Here is a 14,818-nt window from a genome sequence, read left to right on the forward strand (position 1 = left end):
TTTTCCTAACTCAGATTACCCCCAGGAATAGATATATTAGACTACCCACTTTAACCTATTCTATCCTGTCCTATCTCTATCTAAGCCTACAGAAATGGCAGCTTTCTTAAAAAAATATTTTATGCTTGAGAGCCAGCTTCGGAAAATAAAATAACTATGTTTATAATTGAGTAATTCCCTAGTGGATATATAAGATATCCTGATCAGAGTACAAGATCTTGCATCAGGTTACAAGATAACCTGATCAGAGTAGAGGATACTTATAAAGCAAGAAATTAAAGACTCTTCTTCACATAGACTATCATTGATAAACAGAAGGCAGTCTGAGTCTGAATACCTCCATTTATAAAAGACGCTCTTCAAGACGTAGCTAGGCCAGTGTATGAAGTAAGACTATAGTGGTTAGGGAGTCCCTGGTATACAAATGTTGTCAGTAAACTCTGATAATGAGACTTTCCAGCTACATAGGGTGCCTAGGGGATAAGCTGTTACATTTTCAAAGTAGAAAGAGAGTAGAAACCTGCATGTAAAAAATGGGGATCTCTAAGATAGGTCTAATTATCTCTAAGACAACAAATAGTCCTTATGATTTTTTGTGTGTGTTTAGGAATGAAAATACTGGTTATGTATCTTTTAAAACACTACTTTGGAACTATTATACTTTAAAAAAAAAACCCACCCTCTTTTTATTCCTTTTCCTCATTGTGTAGGTATAAAAATAATTGTTAAGCATTTTATACTCTTTACAATTTATTTATTTATACTTCTTTATACGTATCTCTGACACAGACATGGATAGACTATTAATTTATCTCAGGGAATCAGAATAGTGTCTAGCAAATTTGAAATCTTTTACTGACTGACATCTGGTATCTAGCAAGTGATAGGACTGATTTTGGAAACTGTTTCGGTCAGACTAGCTAGAATTCAGAGTTATGACAAATAACAGTGGTATTTATGATGGTTCAGTTAGACCAATTTTTGTTGATGCTGAAGCAGGAAGTAATACTGAACTTAACATATACGGGGTACAAAGGGTCATAGTGAAGAGGGGAAGAGCTTGAAAATGATGGTAGAAGTAATCTCAGTGACAACAGAGTGGCTCTGTAAGAAATTTACCTAACAGAGTTTGAGATGGGATGTGTGAGTATAACAGAGTATATATAATGATTTCAGTGTTCTTGAGATTTTGGTTTTTTGTTTTTCTTTACCCAAATTTTTATCGTAAGTTTGCTATGGTTTGTACATCTTCAAAGTATATTTGGAATCTGACCATTTTTTATTATCTCAATCACTGTTACCTTGGGCATCATCTTTTTTATACCATCATTTTTTGCATACATTATTGCAGTCATCTTTTAGATTTTGTTGCATAGTAGACTCACCTGAGGATTTGAAAAAAATACTGATGCCTAGCTCCCACTCGCATTCCTTGGAATGTGTTACAACCTGGGCATCAGGATTTTTTTTTAAGCCTTTGGTGTTTCTGATACACACTGCCTGCCCCAAATAATTAGAAAATCAGTTATCTTTCCCCAAAGAATTTTATTTTTACTATATTTTTGCTTGTAGCAATGTTCATTTAACTTGGACATTTTCAATTCTTAAAGTTATAGAAGTAAGTCCTAGTATATCAGGCTTCTTAGTTGTGTGCAGTGAAAACCAGCTCTGACTGATTTAGCAGAAATGAAGTATACTGATATATATTGAGTGGCCCACATAATTGATAGAAGGCTGGATGGAACCAGCTTTAGAAAAAGTGCAGAAACAAAGGGAAGCTAAATAGCTGGGACCTGCTGTTCTCTGCCAAACAAGTGACTGGATACCTGAGATGGCACTGGCCCCTTTGTGCTGCTACTGGGTTCTGTTATTACTGCCCTGGGAAAGTAGATGTCACCTTCAGTATTGCTGTCATCAGAAAGAATTTTCTCTTGTCCCTGCTTTTCTCTCCATGTTCAGAATCCCTGCTAAGTGTGTCTATTTGGATTAGAATAGGCTCCCAGGGCATGTGGGAAAGCAAGTATCTGGCATTTTCCATTTTTAATAGTGTAGATAAGCTCTATCCTGCATCAGAACTCATGAAGTTGGGAAATTTGCAAACACAGGCAAGGGCTTCACATGCTTGGAAACCAACAGAATGACAAAGGTCATATACTATACATAGTATAGCCTACAGTGTAGTATTTATATTATGCATTTATCCAGTGCCCCTCAAACTAAGAACCCCCAGGACACAGGTGTTTTTCTGTAGTGATTTTTAAACCTTTAGAACCTGCTATCACTTGTCTCTTAGCAAGCAGTAAGAGATGACAAAATAAATGAGCAAGTAGCAAGCAAATTAATAGGAAAACTTAGGCATATAACTTATGAATATATATTATTTTTGGAAGTGTGGAGACCAGTGTAAGTATTAAATAGGCATGTTTCTTGATAGTGAAAATGTTCTGAGTTTCTTTGGTGGAAGTTGTCTATCAGTGGTATATGTCAGTACTGTCCAGTAGAAATATAATGTGGACCACAAATGCAGTCCGTATGTGTAATTTTAAATTGCATTAAAAATACAAAGAAACAGGCATTACATTTTAATAATGTATAATTTAAACCAATATATTCAAAATACTAGTGTAAATATTTAAGGGATAGTTTACATTTCCTTTTCATACTAAGTCTTCAAAATTTGTTGTGTATTTTATACTTAAGAGTACAGCTCAATTCAGACTAACCTCATACAGAATGCTTAATAGCGACGTGTGGCCAATGGCTACTGTCTTGGACAGCACAGTTCTGTGGCATTGTATAAAATGCTATATAACTTCCAAATGCTGCCAGCTAAATGTACTTAATGATACAGTGTTTTAGGTGCCTTATGAAAATCTAGTGGGTGTTTAAAAAAATGTAAACTAAATGTAATAACAAACTTATTGATTATTCATTCTTCTCAAATCCAAAACAGGTCTACTTGATTTTGCAGTGTTTTGCAATTTTTTTTAGTGGTGGGGACAGAGGTATGAAATGGGGAAGGAGAAACCTAGTTTTTTTTCATTAGACTTTGTTTTTGTATATTATTTTTATATTTTATGAACATTTCAATTCATGAGGGATTAAACGTGCTTCAGGCAGAGAAAGGCAACATGCTGTAATACCGAGTTGCGTGTGAGTAATCAGGTGAATCACATTTTATTACATTTAATATTTATGGCACTACTAGGCTTTAGTTTCTGAAGTTTTGAAAATAAAGATAATAGTGATCATACATGATTTCTTTCCCTAGGTAATTCATGTTGATAGTAAGTTTTATGTTCTAATTATTTTTATTCTTGCAGGCTGCTGAATCAGGAATAATAAAAGTTAAAACAATAGCTGCACGAAACACCGAAATTTTGGCAGGTAATTTTTTGCTTAAAAATTCAACCATTAATGAAAATTTCACTAATAACAAAAGTAGAATCTTTAAAAAACCCAGAAAACAGCTATCAGTTTTCTGTGGCCTCTCCTTTATGCCCGAGCATGCTGTTTATGATGATAATATGTAAAAGTCCCTAACTTACGAACTAATTGGATTTGCCAAATATGAATGTCATGTAATTCTCTGAAGTCAGAAATGTTAAAACTACTTGTCTTCCAGGCAAGGATTTGCATTCTCCTCCATGTCTTGTCCATCACCTAAGACACACCTTACCCATAAAAGACATTCAATTAATATTTGTTGTGCTGAATGGAATGAAAGACTGATTCTCAGTCCACCTTCCAAGATCTATTTTATCTTTATATAATATAAACAGGTGATAATGTAGTATTATAAATTTAGTAGTACTATATGAGTTTTGAATCCTAGGACTAAGACAGTATGGTCATGAAGAAAGAATGGGAGCTGGGTGGAGAAAAGAAAAAAGTTTTCTTACATTCTCTTGATTGAACTGGTATTCAAGGAGGAATTTCAGGAGTTCCTCTTTGGCACTCTTTTTGATACTCAATCTACTTCTTTTCTTTGGCACCTTTTTGTTCTTGCCTCTGTAATGAACATGGAAAAGGAAAGTAGCATTTTCTGAGAATCTGTTACATGTGAGACATTTGTGCCACTTTAATAAAAGACAATTTTGTGGGGAAATACTTCTACTTTATAATAGAACATGTTGACATGCAAGGAGATTAAGTTACTTGACTGAGGTCACATGATTAAGTGGTGGAACTAGATTTAAGTCCAGGGCTGTTGAGAACCCATGTTCTTCCCGCTACAGTATGCTGCCGTGATATTGTGAGGTTTCCACACTAGCTACTCCCTCCCAAGGGTTATATGTAACTGTTGCTTACTTTACTGATCCTTCAGTCTGCATTTCCAGTTCCAATGGTGCTTTGCTGTCAGCTGGTTATAGGAGAAAAGCCGTCCTATTAAGTGGATTGACACAAAATTCAATAGTGGAGAATCTCTCCAACTCTCATAAATCTCTTCACGTTTTTTTGTGAAAAACAATCTTCACGTTTTTAAAAGTGATACCAAAAAATCCCTAATTGGTGGAATCTCAAAGAGTATTACAAAATGAAGTGAAGACTTTTGGGGGCAAGTTTTAAGGGTGGAAGTTGGATTTCACTTGGGCTTGCCGGGCTTTGCTGGACATTTGCCCTTAGGGTGAGCTTTCCTGTGTTGCATCTGTTTCTCACAGCTTCTTCTCTGATTTTGAACAATCTGTCGAAACACCAAATAGTTTTGTAACATTATTCACACCGCTGAATAATGCTCTGTGCACTTTGAGAAGGGGTATAGTGAAAGTGGTGGGTAAAGGCAAAGGTAGGTATGGTTGGATTGGAGGGTGGGATAGTGGGTTTTGGGAGATGCATGTTGGGTGGATTAGCTACTGTGAGGAAACTAATGTTTTAAGATAAATTATGATCTGGATGTTTTTAAATTAGCTAATCATTTTAGAATATCATTACAAATAGTAACTTTTGCTACTATAATTGCTGATATCATGTCCTTAGTTATTCACCAAGAGTAGACGTTTTCATTGGGTCTGTAGCTGATGAAGATTTTTTAAAGAGACTGATTTCTTCAGAGGATCACTGTCTGGTGCTGAGTTCTATACCAAAGTAAATAAAATGTCTAATTGGTAAATTTTAAGAACAAGGAAGAAAATTTTGTCTCTGTCAGTGTGAGTTTAATGTATAGGTGGGCTGTTTGTTTTAATTCTAGCTTTATTCAAATGATGCTAAATAAATCTTTATGCAAATACAATTAATAGTTTATGTTTTAAGGTCCATAGTGTCCAGAGCCATGTAATTGAGGAGCTGTATAGCACTTAAACTATTTCCTTGCATTTTTTACCAAGTATTTATAGCATTGATACTTTAGTATTTGTACCTTTTTAGACCACTATCATGTTGAAAATCAAAGGCTCTCAAGAATAAGGGAAAAGAAAAAAAAATTTAAAAAAAAGAATAAGGGAAAAGAATTTTGTCAATATATAGTTTCTAAACTACTTAATTAGAGTACAGTTTATACTAAGAAAAATTTGTAGTTTTTAAAAATTTTAATTTCTTGAGAAGTGTTTACTTCTCTATAGTTCTAGAGACTGTAGGTTACTTCTTTTGTGCTATCATGGATGTTAAAGATACCAAACAATGGAGGAGTTGCAAATGAAATGGGATATTGAATTCTCAGATATCTCTACATACTCAGAAAATATAAAGGGTTGCTATAACAATCAGCACCCTTAATTAGGATTAGCTAGTCTGACCAGTGATATTCAGCATAGTTTTCTAGCCAGCTTTAGTTTTCTTAGATTTATTTTCCAAAGGAAGGCTATTTATATTGCAGAATAAATCTTTGTTTTGCATCTCCCCTTCTTTTAAGCATCCTCCTTTAATGTTTATTTTTCTTTGTTTTCACTGCTGTCATGAATGCTGACATAAGTGGGAATGCTATGCCAGGTAATGTCAGCATCGATTCAGATATACAGATCATTATCTCAGAATTTCCTTTTTCTTTAAAGATAAAAACTCTGCCAATGAGACAAAGCAACATCAAGTTTTTCATTTACAAGGCCAAATGCCTTAATCTTACACATGACTACCATAAATTACAAAATGTTTTTATTAAGCCAGGTTATAATATACTTGAGGTTGACTGAGAAGACTTGTGTTATACAAAAATTACATAAACAGAGAATCTGCATTTTGAATAGTTGAAACAAGGAAACCAATGAAGTTGTGATATCTTAAAATTGTGTGTTTAATCCATACTCAAAACCATAATGGTTACATCTATCTTTGGCTGCTTTCAGCTACTGCCAGTTTATGTGTAGAATTTTCACATAGATGATCATTATGTGTGATTTGTGTTCTTTTCTCACAGTTTCCCTCACCTTTTTCATATCTACATGGTCTTATTACTAAAAGGTCTTTAAATAGCAATGTGTAAATATGCTTTGGAATTATTTTCTGATGTTAAGAGGTAATTTATCTGCTGATTTTATTTAGTATTTTCTATCTTATCAGTATATATGCTTGTGATATTTTATAAACATCTGTAGAATATATATCATAAATACATTGTTAATAAGGAAATCATTATGTAAGAATCACTAGGAGAGATACTCTTCCTTATATTGTTAGTAGTTAGCACATTACGCAGGAAATAATAAGCCCTCATTAAATGTAGGCTAATAGTGAGTGAGTCACTCCAGAATGTGAGTAAGTCTCTTAGTGCTACCTCTACTGTGTTTTACTACTTCCCAGTCTTTACTGTAATTTTACATGTTGTGATGACTCTGGTAGATGCATTTTTGTCATACTTAGTTCATATCAGCCAGATAACAGAGTAATGAAGGAGATAGCCCCTAAATGAGAATTTTAATACTGTGGTCAATGCCAAGATGGAAAAATAGGCTTATTATTATAGGAACATAGAGAAGGCATCCAGCCCAGCCTGAATCTGAAGCTGAGTCTCAAAGCTTAAAAAGAAGTTAGCCAGGGGCACCTGGGTGGCTTAGTGGGTTAAGCCTCTGCCTTCACCTCGGGTCATGATCTCAGGGTCCTGGGATCAAGCCCTGCATCAGACTCTGCTCAGCAGGGAGCCTGCTTCCCCCTCTCTCTCTGCTTACTTGTGATCTCTTTCTCAAATAAATAAGTAAAATCTTTAAAAAATCTTTTTAAAAAATCTTTAAAAAAAGGAAGAAGTTAGCCAGGCAAATAAGGTATAGAAGTGGAAAGTAAAGCAGATTACTTGAATATATGGGAGAGAGGACAGTTTGGTCTATTTGGATAGACTATTTGGTCTATAATAGTTTGGTCTGGTCTATAATAGTTTGGTCTATTTGGATACACTATTCAAGCATTGCCATTGTGTAACTTCGTGAGCTGCTTGATGGAAGAGTTTGAATCAGGACAGTGGCACATTCATTTTAATGTTTTTTTTTTTCTTTTTTAAAAAGATTATTTATTTATTTATTTGACAGAGAGAGAGAGAGAGAGAGACGCACACACACACAGCGAGAGAGAGGGAACACAACCAAGGGGAGTGGGAGAGGGAGAAGCATGCTTCCTGCTGAGCAGGGAGCCCCATGTGGGCCTTGATCCCAGGACCCTGGGACCATGACCCGAACCAAAGGCAGATGCCTAACAACTGAACCACCCAGGTGCCCCTCATTTTAATGTTTTTATGTAAACTATTCGCACAACAGTGTGGAAGGTGTATTTCAGTGTACCGTTATAAAGTAGAGGTCTGTTGGTGGGCTAGTTCTATAATCTTGGCTAAATGACCTTGGGGGCTGTAATTAATTTCATGCTTACAAGTTAATCTAGTGGGCCAGATATTACATAGTTTCTCTACGGCGTAATATGTTCTTATTTATTCTTTTCCTTGGATACTTAAAAACTTTTTAACCTTTTAATTTGTATTTTTACATTGTTAAGTACTTTCCTTTGATGCTATCTTTTCTAATTTTTTAAATTCCTTCATAATATTGGAAAAAGTGCTTGTAGCTTATTTAACCATTCCTTTATGTTAGACATATTTCAGTATTTGGTAATTTTTTTAAGATAAATTTCTAGAAATGAGATTATTAAATCAAAGTGTATGAACATGGTCTTGGAATTTGTCACCAGTTTATCTTTCAAAAAGATGAAAGAATTATCTTTTTGAAAAGATAAAACGTTATGCCTTTATCAGCAATATGTGAGTGAATTTTTATAACATCTTTGCCTGATTATTATCTTAAAAAATCTTTTTTGGAAATTGAACAGGCAAATGATTCTTATATTAATTGACATTTGTCTTTAATGTTGAACATTTTCCTCTGAATATATTATTTCCTTTTTTCATTATACATTTATTTCTTTGAGTTTTTGTGTTTTCTTACCAAATTATTTGAGCTGTTTACATAGCAAATGTATTGACTTCCCATCATGTTTATATTTCCTGCAAGTTATTTATCTTTTAAATTTTTGTCTAGATGTTTTTCATGTTTACATAATGTAACTTTTCTCATTTGTTTTGCATTTAGGAAGCCCTTCCCCCGCATAGTAGACAGTCATTTTTATTTTCTTTTAGTTTTTTTTAATTTATTTTTTTCTTAATTAATATGTGGAGTGACATGAGGACCTAGATTTTTTTTTCTTGTGCAGAATTACTGATTAAACCAGCATCATTTATTGAATATCCTTCCTTTTCATACAATGTGCTTTTAATATGAAACTGCCCATATTTTATTTGTCCTTCTATTCTTGAGTGTCTTTATTAAAGTATTTTCAGATTTTAGAATCATTAAATTATTTTTTTTAATGTTGTTAGAAATATCAGTCTTTTCCATAATTAAATTTTAAGGGATTTTGAAGATAGCAGTCATGTCTGCATCACATTTTATTTCTTTCACAAGAATTACAATTTGTTATTTAATGACCATTTAAAATTTATCATAATGAAACTTTTAACCCCCATTAATGTGATTCATAGTGGGGTATCCTAGTTTAATTCTTTCTTTCCAGGATAAAAACTACAATTATGCAGTGAAACTGCACAGAGCAAGGAAACCCCTAGGATATGGGGACCTGCTGGACCTCTTCCAGGTGTGTGAAAGTGTATCATTTGCTCTCACAGTTATACAATTTGGAAATAAAATATATTTATCAACATAGTGTTATTTTATTAAAAGAGTCATGTTTATTAAAGAACTTAGGTAAAAAAATGAACTTTTTTTCTGACCCCCTAGAAGCCTGACTTTATATTTTAAAGGATATTGAAATAGAGAGTTTTGATTAAAAAGAGTTGACCTTTTTCTCTTTCTTTCCTGGAATGATTTTTAAAAATGGTTAGAGCAGGTTGTCTTTATTGCTATACAGCTTTTTCCTCAATGTGATTTCTAAAGTCTAAGCCCATTGGAAGGTGTTATATAAAGCTGTGTTTAAATAGCATGTCATTAAAATTATTGTATATAAACAGAGAGCGCCTCTCAGAAGAGCAATATTTAACTTCTGTTTAAGACTACTGTCACCTTTTTTTTTTTTTAAGGTTTTATTTATTTATTTGACAGAGATCAAAGTAGGCAGAGATGCAGGCAGAGAGAGAGGGAGAGGGAAGCAGGCTCCCTGCTGAGCTGAGATCCCCGATGTGGGACTCCATCCCCGGACTCTGAGATCATGACCTGAGCCGAAGGCAGAGGCTTAACCCACTGAGCCACCCAGGCACCCTACTGTCAGCTTTAAAAGAAGAAGAAGAAAAAAAAAAACCTAACTTTTTTTTTTTTTTGGTCATAATCTATCTTACAGTATTGTGATCTGGATATGGTAAATGTTTTCGTTTTCACATACGCTTCAAAAGACAACAGATCAATAGTTTTTTTGGTAGTGATTATTTATCCTGGATAACATAGGAATTTCCTTTTTGATTATTTTATTCTTATATAAACTGGGAGAAAAAAGAAAATGAGAAGGAGGCAAGAAGTTGATATTTGATTCCTTTGAGTTACATTAAAATAAAATTTATAAAAATTATCATTATTATTTGTTAATTTTTTTTATTTTAGTGCAGGGCTTAAACTCATTCCCCTAAGATCAAGAGTTGAACTCATTCCCTTAAGATCAAATGTCCCCTAAGACATTTAACCAACTAAGCCATCTAGATGCCCCTAAAAATTATTTTTAATACTATTTTAATTTATCCTAACTTGAGACACATGGGTAACTGTGACTGACCTGTATATAGCATTTCACTGAAATTAACCTAATTTCATTCATTCTAAGCTGCACAGGTTTTTCACATTTTAGTATTCCTCAAATTGATAACACATCTTAAAATTGATGACATCTTAGAATCATTGTGGGCCAGGTAGTCTGGAGGTGTCTTTTTCAGTGCATATATGAACTTGTTTATAGTAATTCATATTATTATTATTACATCGTTTGAGTTATGTGCATTGTCGATATCCTGTAAGTTTGACTGCTATTTAAAATGTCACCTAGTTGTTGTACAGAAGTTTTCTGTTGACATCTTATGGTAAGGTCAAAAACGCACCAACATCATTATGTGTGGTGACATTGGCTTAGATGATCTCAGGCACTAGTGAAGTACTCTTTCAAGAAATGAAGCATCCCAAACAATCTGATTATAAAATGGGCAGAAAACCTATGTAGGTATTTTTCCAAAGAAGACATACAGATGGCTAACACGTGTATGAAAGGATGTTCAATATCATTAATCATCAGGGAAATGCACATCAAAATCACAATAAGATAATCACCTTACACCTGTCAGAATGGCTGTTATCAAAGAGACAAGAGAGAACAATGGCCTTGATGGACGGAAATTTTGAGGAACAAATCTAAGTGATTAGAAGGCGTTGTATCATAGTTAATTGGCACTGATTTGTCTTTGTGATCCTCCAGTGTGTCTTGAATCATTGTCCTCAAGAGACTCAAGAAAGTACTTTTTTTCCCCCTTCTATAAAGACCGTTTCTTTCCTGAATTTATCTGAAGACTTTAGGCAGTGCAGTTCATTGGTCCTCTTTCGTACTTTAAACAGTTTTAACTTCGATTTGCATTAAGTGCTGTTTACCTTAAAGAGTGGCAGCATAATGTTGTGGGAAGAATAGCAAACCAGGAGTTAGAAGACCTATTTTAAAAATCTGGCTTTACCACTTACTTACTGTGCACTTGAGCCAAATCATGCTCTGTAAACTCTCTGTGATTATTGTGACACTCGAATGAGAAGCATGTTAACATCATAAAAATGATCAGTGATAAACTTCTGTTTACCTGAATGGCATTTAATGACTAGGCATGTTCAACAGAGTTAGGAATAGCCTCATACTTCAGAGATTCTGGCAGGATTGAGTATGGTAGCATATTTACTGCCTCATTATTTATTTATTTTTTTTAGCTTTATTTTCCTTTGTTAATCATTCATCTAAATGTTTTGAGACATTGTTATGGAAAATTTGTGACTCTGGGTTTGAATCAAAACTTTTATGCTTAAGAAAGCAAGGAAATAAGGCAAGGAGCCCTTTTGGAAACACTGTTCTTTGACGATCATATTTGCCATCTCTAAACTGTGTTAAATCACTAATTTATGCTGGCTTATTGAGGGACTTTGCAGAGTATGCCATAGGAGATTGTGGGCTTTATTTAGCATACTATAAAGGGAGGTTTGGGAGAAGAAAGATGAGGATTTAAATGATGAAATTAATGTTGAGACTGGTTTTATATTTTTAATGGTGACTGTGGATGACTTTCCGACAATTTCTTTTGAAAAAAAAAAAAAGTTAAAATTCAGATTTGTCTGTCTTAAATACAAGTCTTAACCTCAAAAGAATAATTGATGGATGTAGTGCTTTTGAAAACCATATACCAAACACATAAGTTTAATGTTCTCTTTCCTTGGAATTCCAAGGAAATGGAATTCCATGTTATCTGTTTAAATTCTCTGAGGATGGCAGACCTGTCTTACTCATCTTTGTATAGCTATTAAGTAAGTGTATACTGATTTAATTTCATTTTGTAAATTTAAGGTATTACTCAGCTTGAGCATTTTCTAACTTTTTATATTTTTGTTGGCTACTTTAAAGCATCTGAAAGAATTGGCTTGGTGGAAAGAGTTAAATTAAGATATGGAGTTACAGCATGGGCATCCATTTAACTTAAAGAATGCTATATAGTAAAAAGAGGAGTAATGTTACTGTTTTTTTAATGAGTTTATTTCTTGAAGAAATTAGGGCTATATAAATTCAAGGCATGTGATGAAATTCTAGGGAGCTTCTCACCATTCAGAAGGGTGATGGGGATGATGTATATACTATTTTTAATTATTTTTTCTACTCTGAGGTATTAATTCTTTTTCATATTTCCCCTCATGCACTGTTGAAGAAATAGAGTACTTCTCCAAGGCAGGATAGAACTTCTGAGTTGTCCTTAAAGATTTTATAGCAGGAGTTGGAGGAAAACCAAAAGACAATGCTAGGAGAAAAGCATGGGAAAGCTATAGCTAAGGGGTTAGCTTAGATATGGAGTCGATAGTATCTGTCTAAAGTATTTTAACTCTTATTGTTTGATTTCTATTTTAGTATTTACGTAAAGTGGTTTTTATTAAGATTGTTAATACTAGTTGTAAATATATAAATATATTCCTTCTTGTGAATTAGATTTAATAATTTATTTTATATGTATTCTGAATAAAGCCTTGAAAGAAAACAGCTCAGAGGTTGTTCAGCCGTTTCTAATGGGTTGTGGAACCAAGGAGCCAAAGATTACTCAGCTATGTTTGACCGCCATTCAGAGACTCATGTCACATGAAGTTGTGTCTGAGGTACTGTGAAGATTTTATCTCAATTGTGCACCTAAGAATCAAATCAGGAATTTTTAATTAGGGGAGAATGAAGCATACCCAATAATTCAATGTAAAACTATATATGTGCTTGAAGGACATGGCTTAATTTTGAAAGATCATCATATTTTCTCCCTATTAAGTGCTCATGAATAATGAATAAGAATGAAGTGCATTTTGTCATGTCATGATTAGGAAATCACCATTCAGTGATACAGATAAGTGTCATTGAAGAGAATATAATTTATAATTTTTTTTAAAAAAGGAAAAATGATTTTCCTAGATTCTCTGAAGTGAAAGTTTGTTGTTCATTAATTTAAGTGAATTGTTTGTACCTAACTTTATTATGTTGAAACAAGGAAAAACATTTCATCACTACAAATCTGCATCCTGCTTTCAAATGTAGTAATGTTACCTTAACTTTGTACTCCATAAGTTACTTTAATAGAAGTGATACAGTCTTTTACCTGTAATGTAACATTCAAAACACTGTCAGATTTAATTGACTTTATAAATGTGTTGTTAATTTGAGTTGCATTTTGTTTTTTGTATACGTATTATAAATGGAATAATATGTGAAATAGTAGCATTCTCAGTTAATTTGTGTCTGTCTATATAAGTGCCCAAATGAAATATACCCATATTGTAGAAATGAGCTTTGATTTTGACTAGGTATCCCAGAACTGTATGCAACTATTTGCATATATTCAAATGGTATATTTTAAAACAATTAATTTTTTTAGAAGAAAATTAATTAGCTGTGAATCTCAAATTAGTTAAGAGATGTGTTTTGCTCTATAGAGCTAGAAACATGGGTTTTATTGTTAATGATCAAGAAACACCAGAAGAGGTAATATTTTTACATCTTTTTTTATTTAGGGACTTAAACACCTTATATTTTATTTGCTGACAATAATTCAACCCATTATTTTACAGACTGCAGCTGGAAATATAATTAATATGCTTTGGCAGCTAATGGAAAACAGTCTTGAAGAGCTTAAGCTACTTCAAACAGTTCTTGTTCTTTTAACAACCAATACAGTAGTTCATGATGAGTCACTCTCTAAGGTAGGAAACCTGTTGTCAAAGTTTCTAAGTGCTTTGAGACAGTATTTGAATAAGCTCACTGAACGAGGAAAGCCTGGTACTGTTTGTACCAAAAGCAGCTTCCCTGTAGCTATCATGATAATGGACATTGCACATTAAAAACCACTGTGGCCTTATTTCCCCCAGATTAGAATTGAAATCAGGTTACGTAATGGAGCAGAGCCTGTTGGGAATAAGAGAAAATTGGCAGAAAAATAGGAATAGAAAGATAAAATGTTTGGAGATACCCATGTTCTCATTGCATTGGGTATGCCTGTGATAGCTCTTCTTCCCACCTTTTAAAATTTTACATCTATGTGATATGTAAGCCAGAGTGTTTAAATCTCTTTCTTAAGTAGTTGGGAAAGTATCCTTTTGGCATTTATACTAGATAAAGCTGCATGTATGGTAGGGGTTTTTCATTTCTTCCCCATTCCTACCCTCTTTGGAACATGTTAACAGCTGTTCTATTATTTCACTCTTTCAAAAGTTTTTTTAAAACTATGAATTATTTCTAAAGAACAGAAAGTACAGAGAATAATATAAAGAACAATCTTTAGTTAATCATTTATTGTTTAAGAAATTTGTTGGACTTTCAATAGTAGTTCCATTATAATTTGCATACCTTTAAAGTGGATGGGTAATAAAGTAGAAAAGTGTACTGTCACATTAAGCTGTATATACTCTTTCTAGAGAATAGATCTGTCTTTTTGAGGTATTCATTTGATGTTCTTTGGTCAAAATGAGATTTTGCTCATTTGCAAATAGCTAATTTTAAGCTACCTGCTATTCTATAAAACATTTATGTATTTTTGTGTATTCTTTTGTTGTATGTCATCCCTTTTGGTTTCTAGCTATCAAATTATTGTTCCGATACAATATATTTAAGAGTTTATAAAATGCTGTCATGTAACCTACCAAAG

General features: G+C 33.3%; 1 protein-coding gene across 6 annotated transcripts in view; it reads left to right on the top strand.

The window, feature by feature from the left end:
- Positions 1–14,818, top strand: part of MON2 (MON2 homolog, regulator of endosome-to-Golgi trafficking) — a 108,512-nt gene that overhangs the window by 11,354 nt on the left and 82,340 nt on the right. For 4 of the 6 annotated variants that reach the window (XM_044227693.1, XM_044227695.1, XM_044227694.1 and 1 more), the window contains exons 2-4: positions 3,324–3,387; positions 12,664–12,791; positions 13,746–13,877. In XM_044227693.1, the coding sequence (XP_044083628.1) occupies positions 3,324–3,387; positions 12,664–12,791; positions 13,746–13,877 (324 nt within the window). Of the gene's footprint in view, positions 1–3,323; positions 3,388–5,908; positions 5,926–8,988; positions 9,061–12,663; positions 12,792–13,745; positions 13,878–14,818 lie in introns of those variants that run through there. The other 2 variants (XM_044227697.1, XM_044227698.1) reach the window with 2 other exon arrangements.

Source organism: Neovison vison, chromosome 12, assembly GCF_020171115.1.
Source record: "Neovison vison isolate M4711 chromosome 12, ASM_NN_V1, whole genome shotgun sequence".
Classification (NCBI taxonomy): domain Eukaryota; kingdom Metazoa; phylum Chordata; class Mammalia; order Carnivora; family Mustelidae; genus Neogale; species Neogale vison.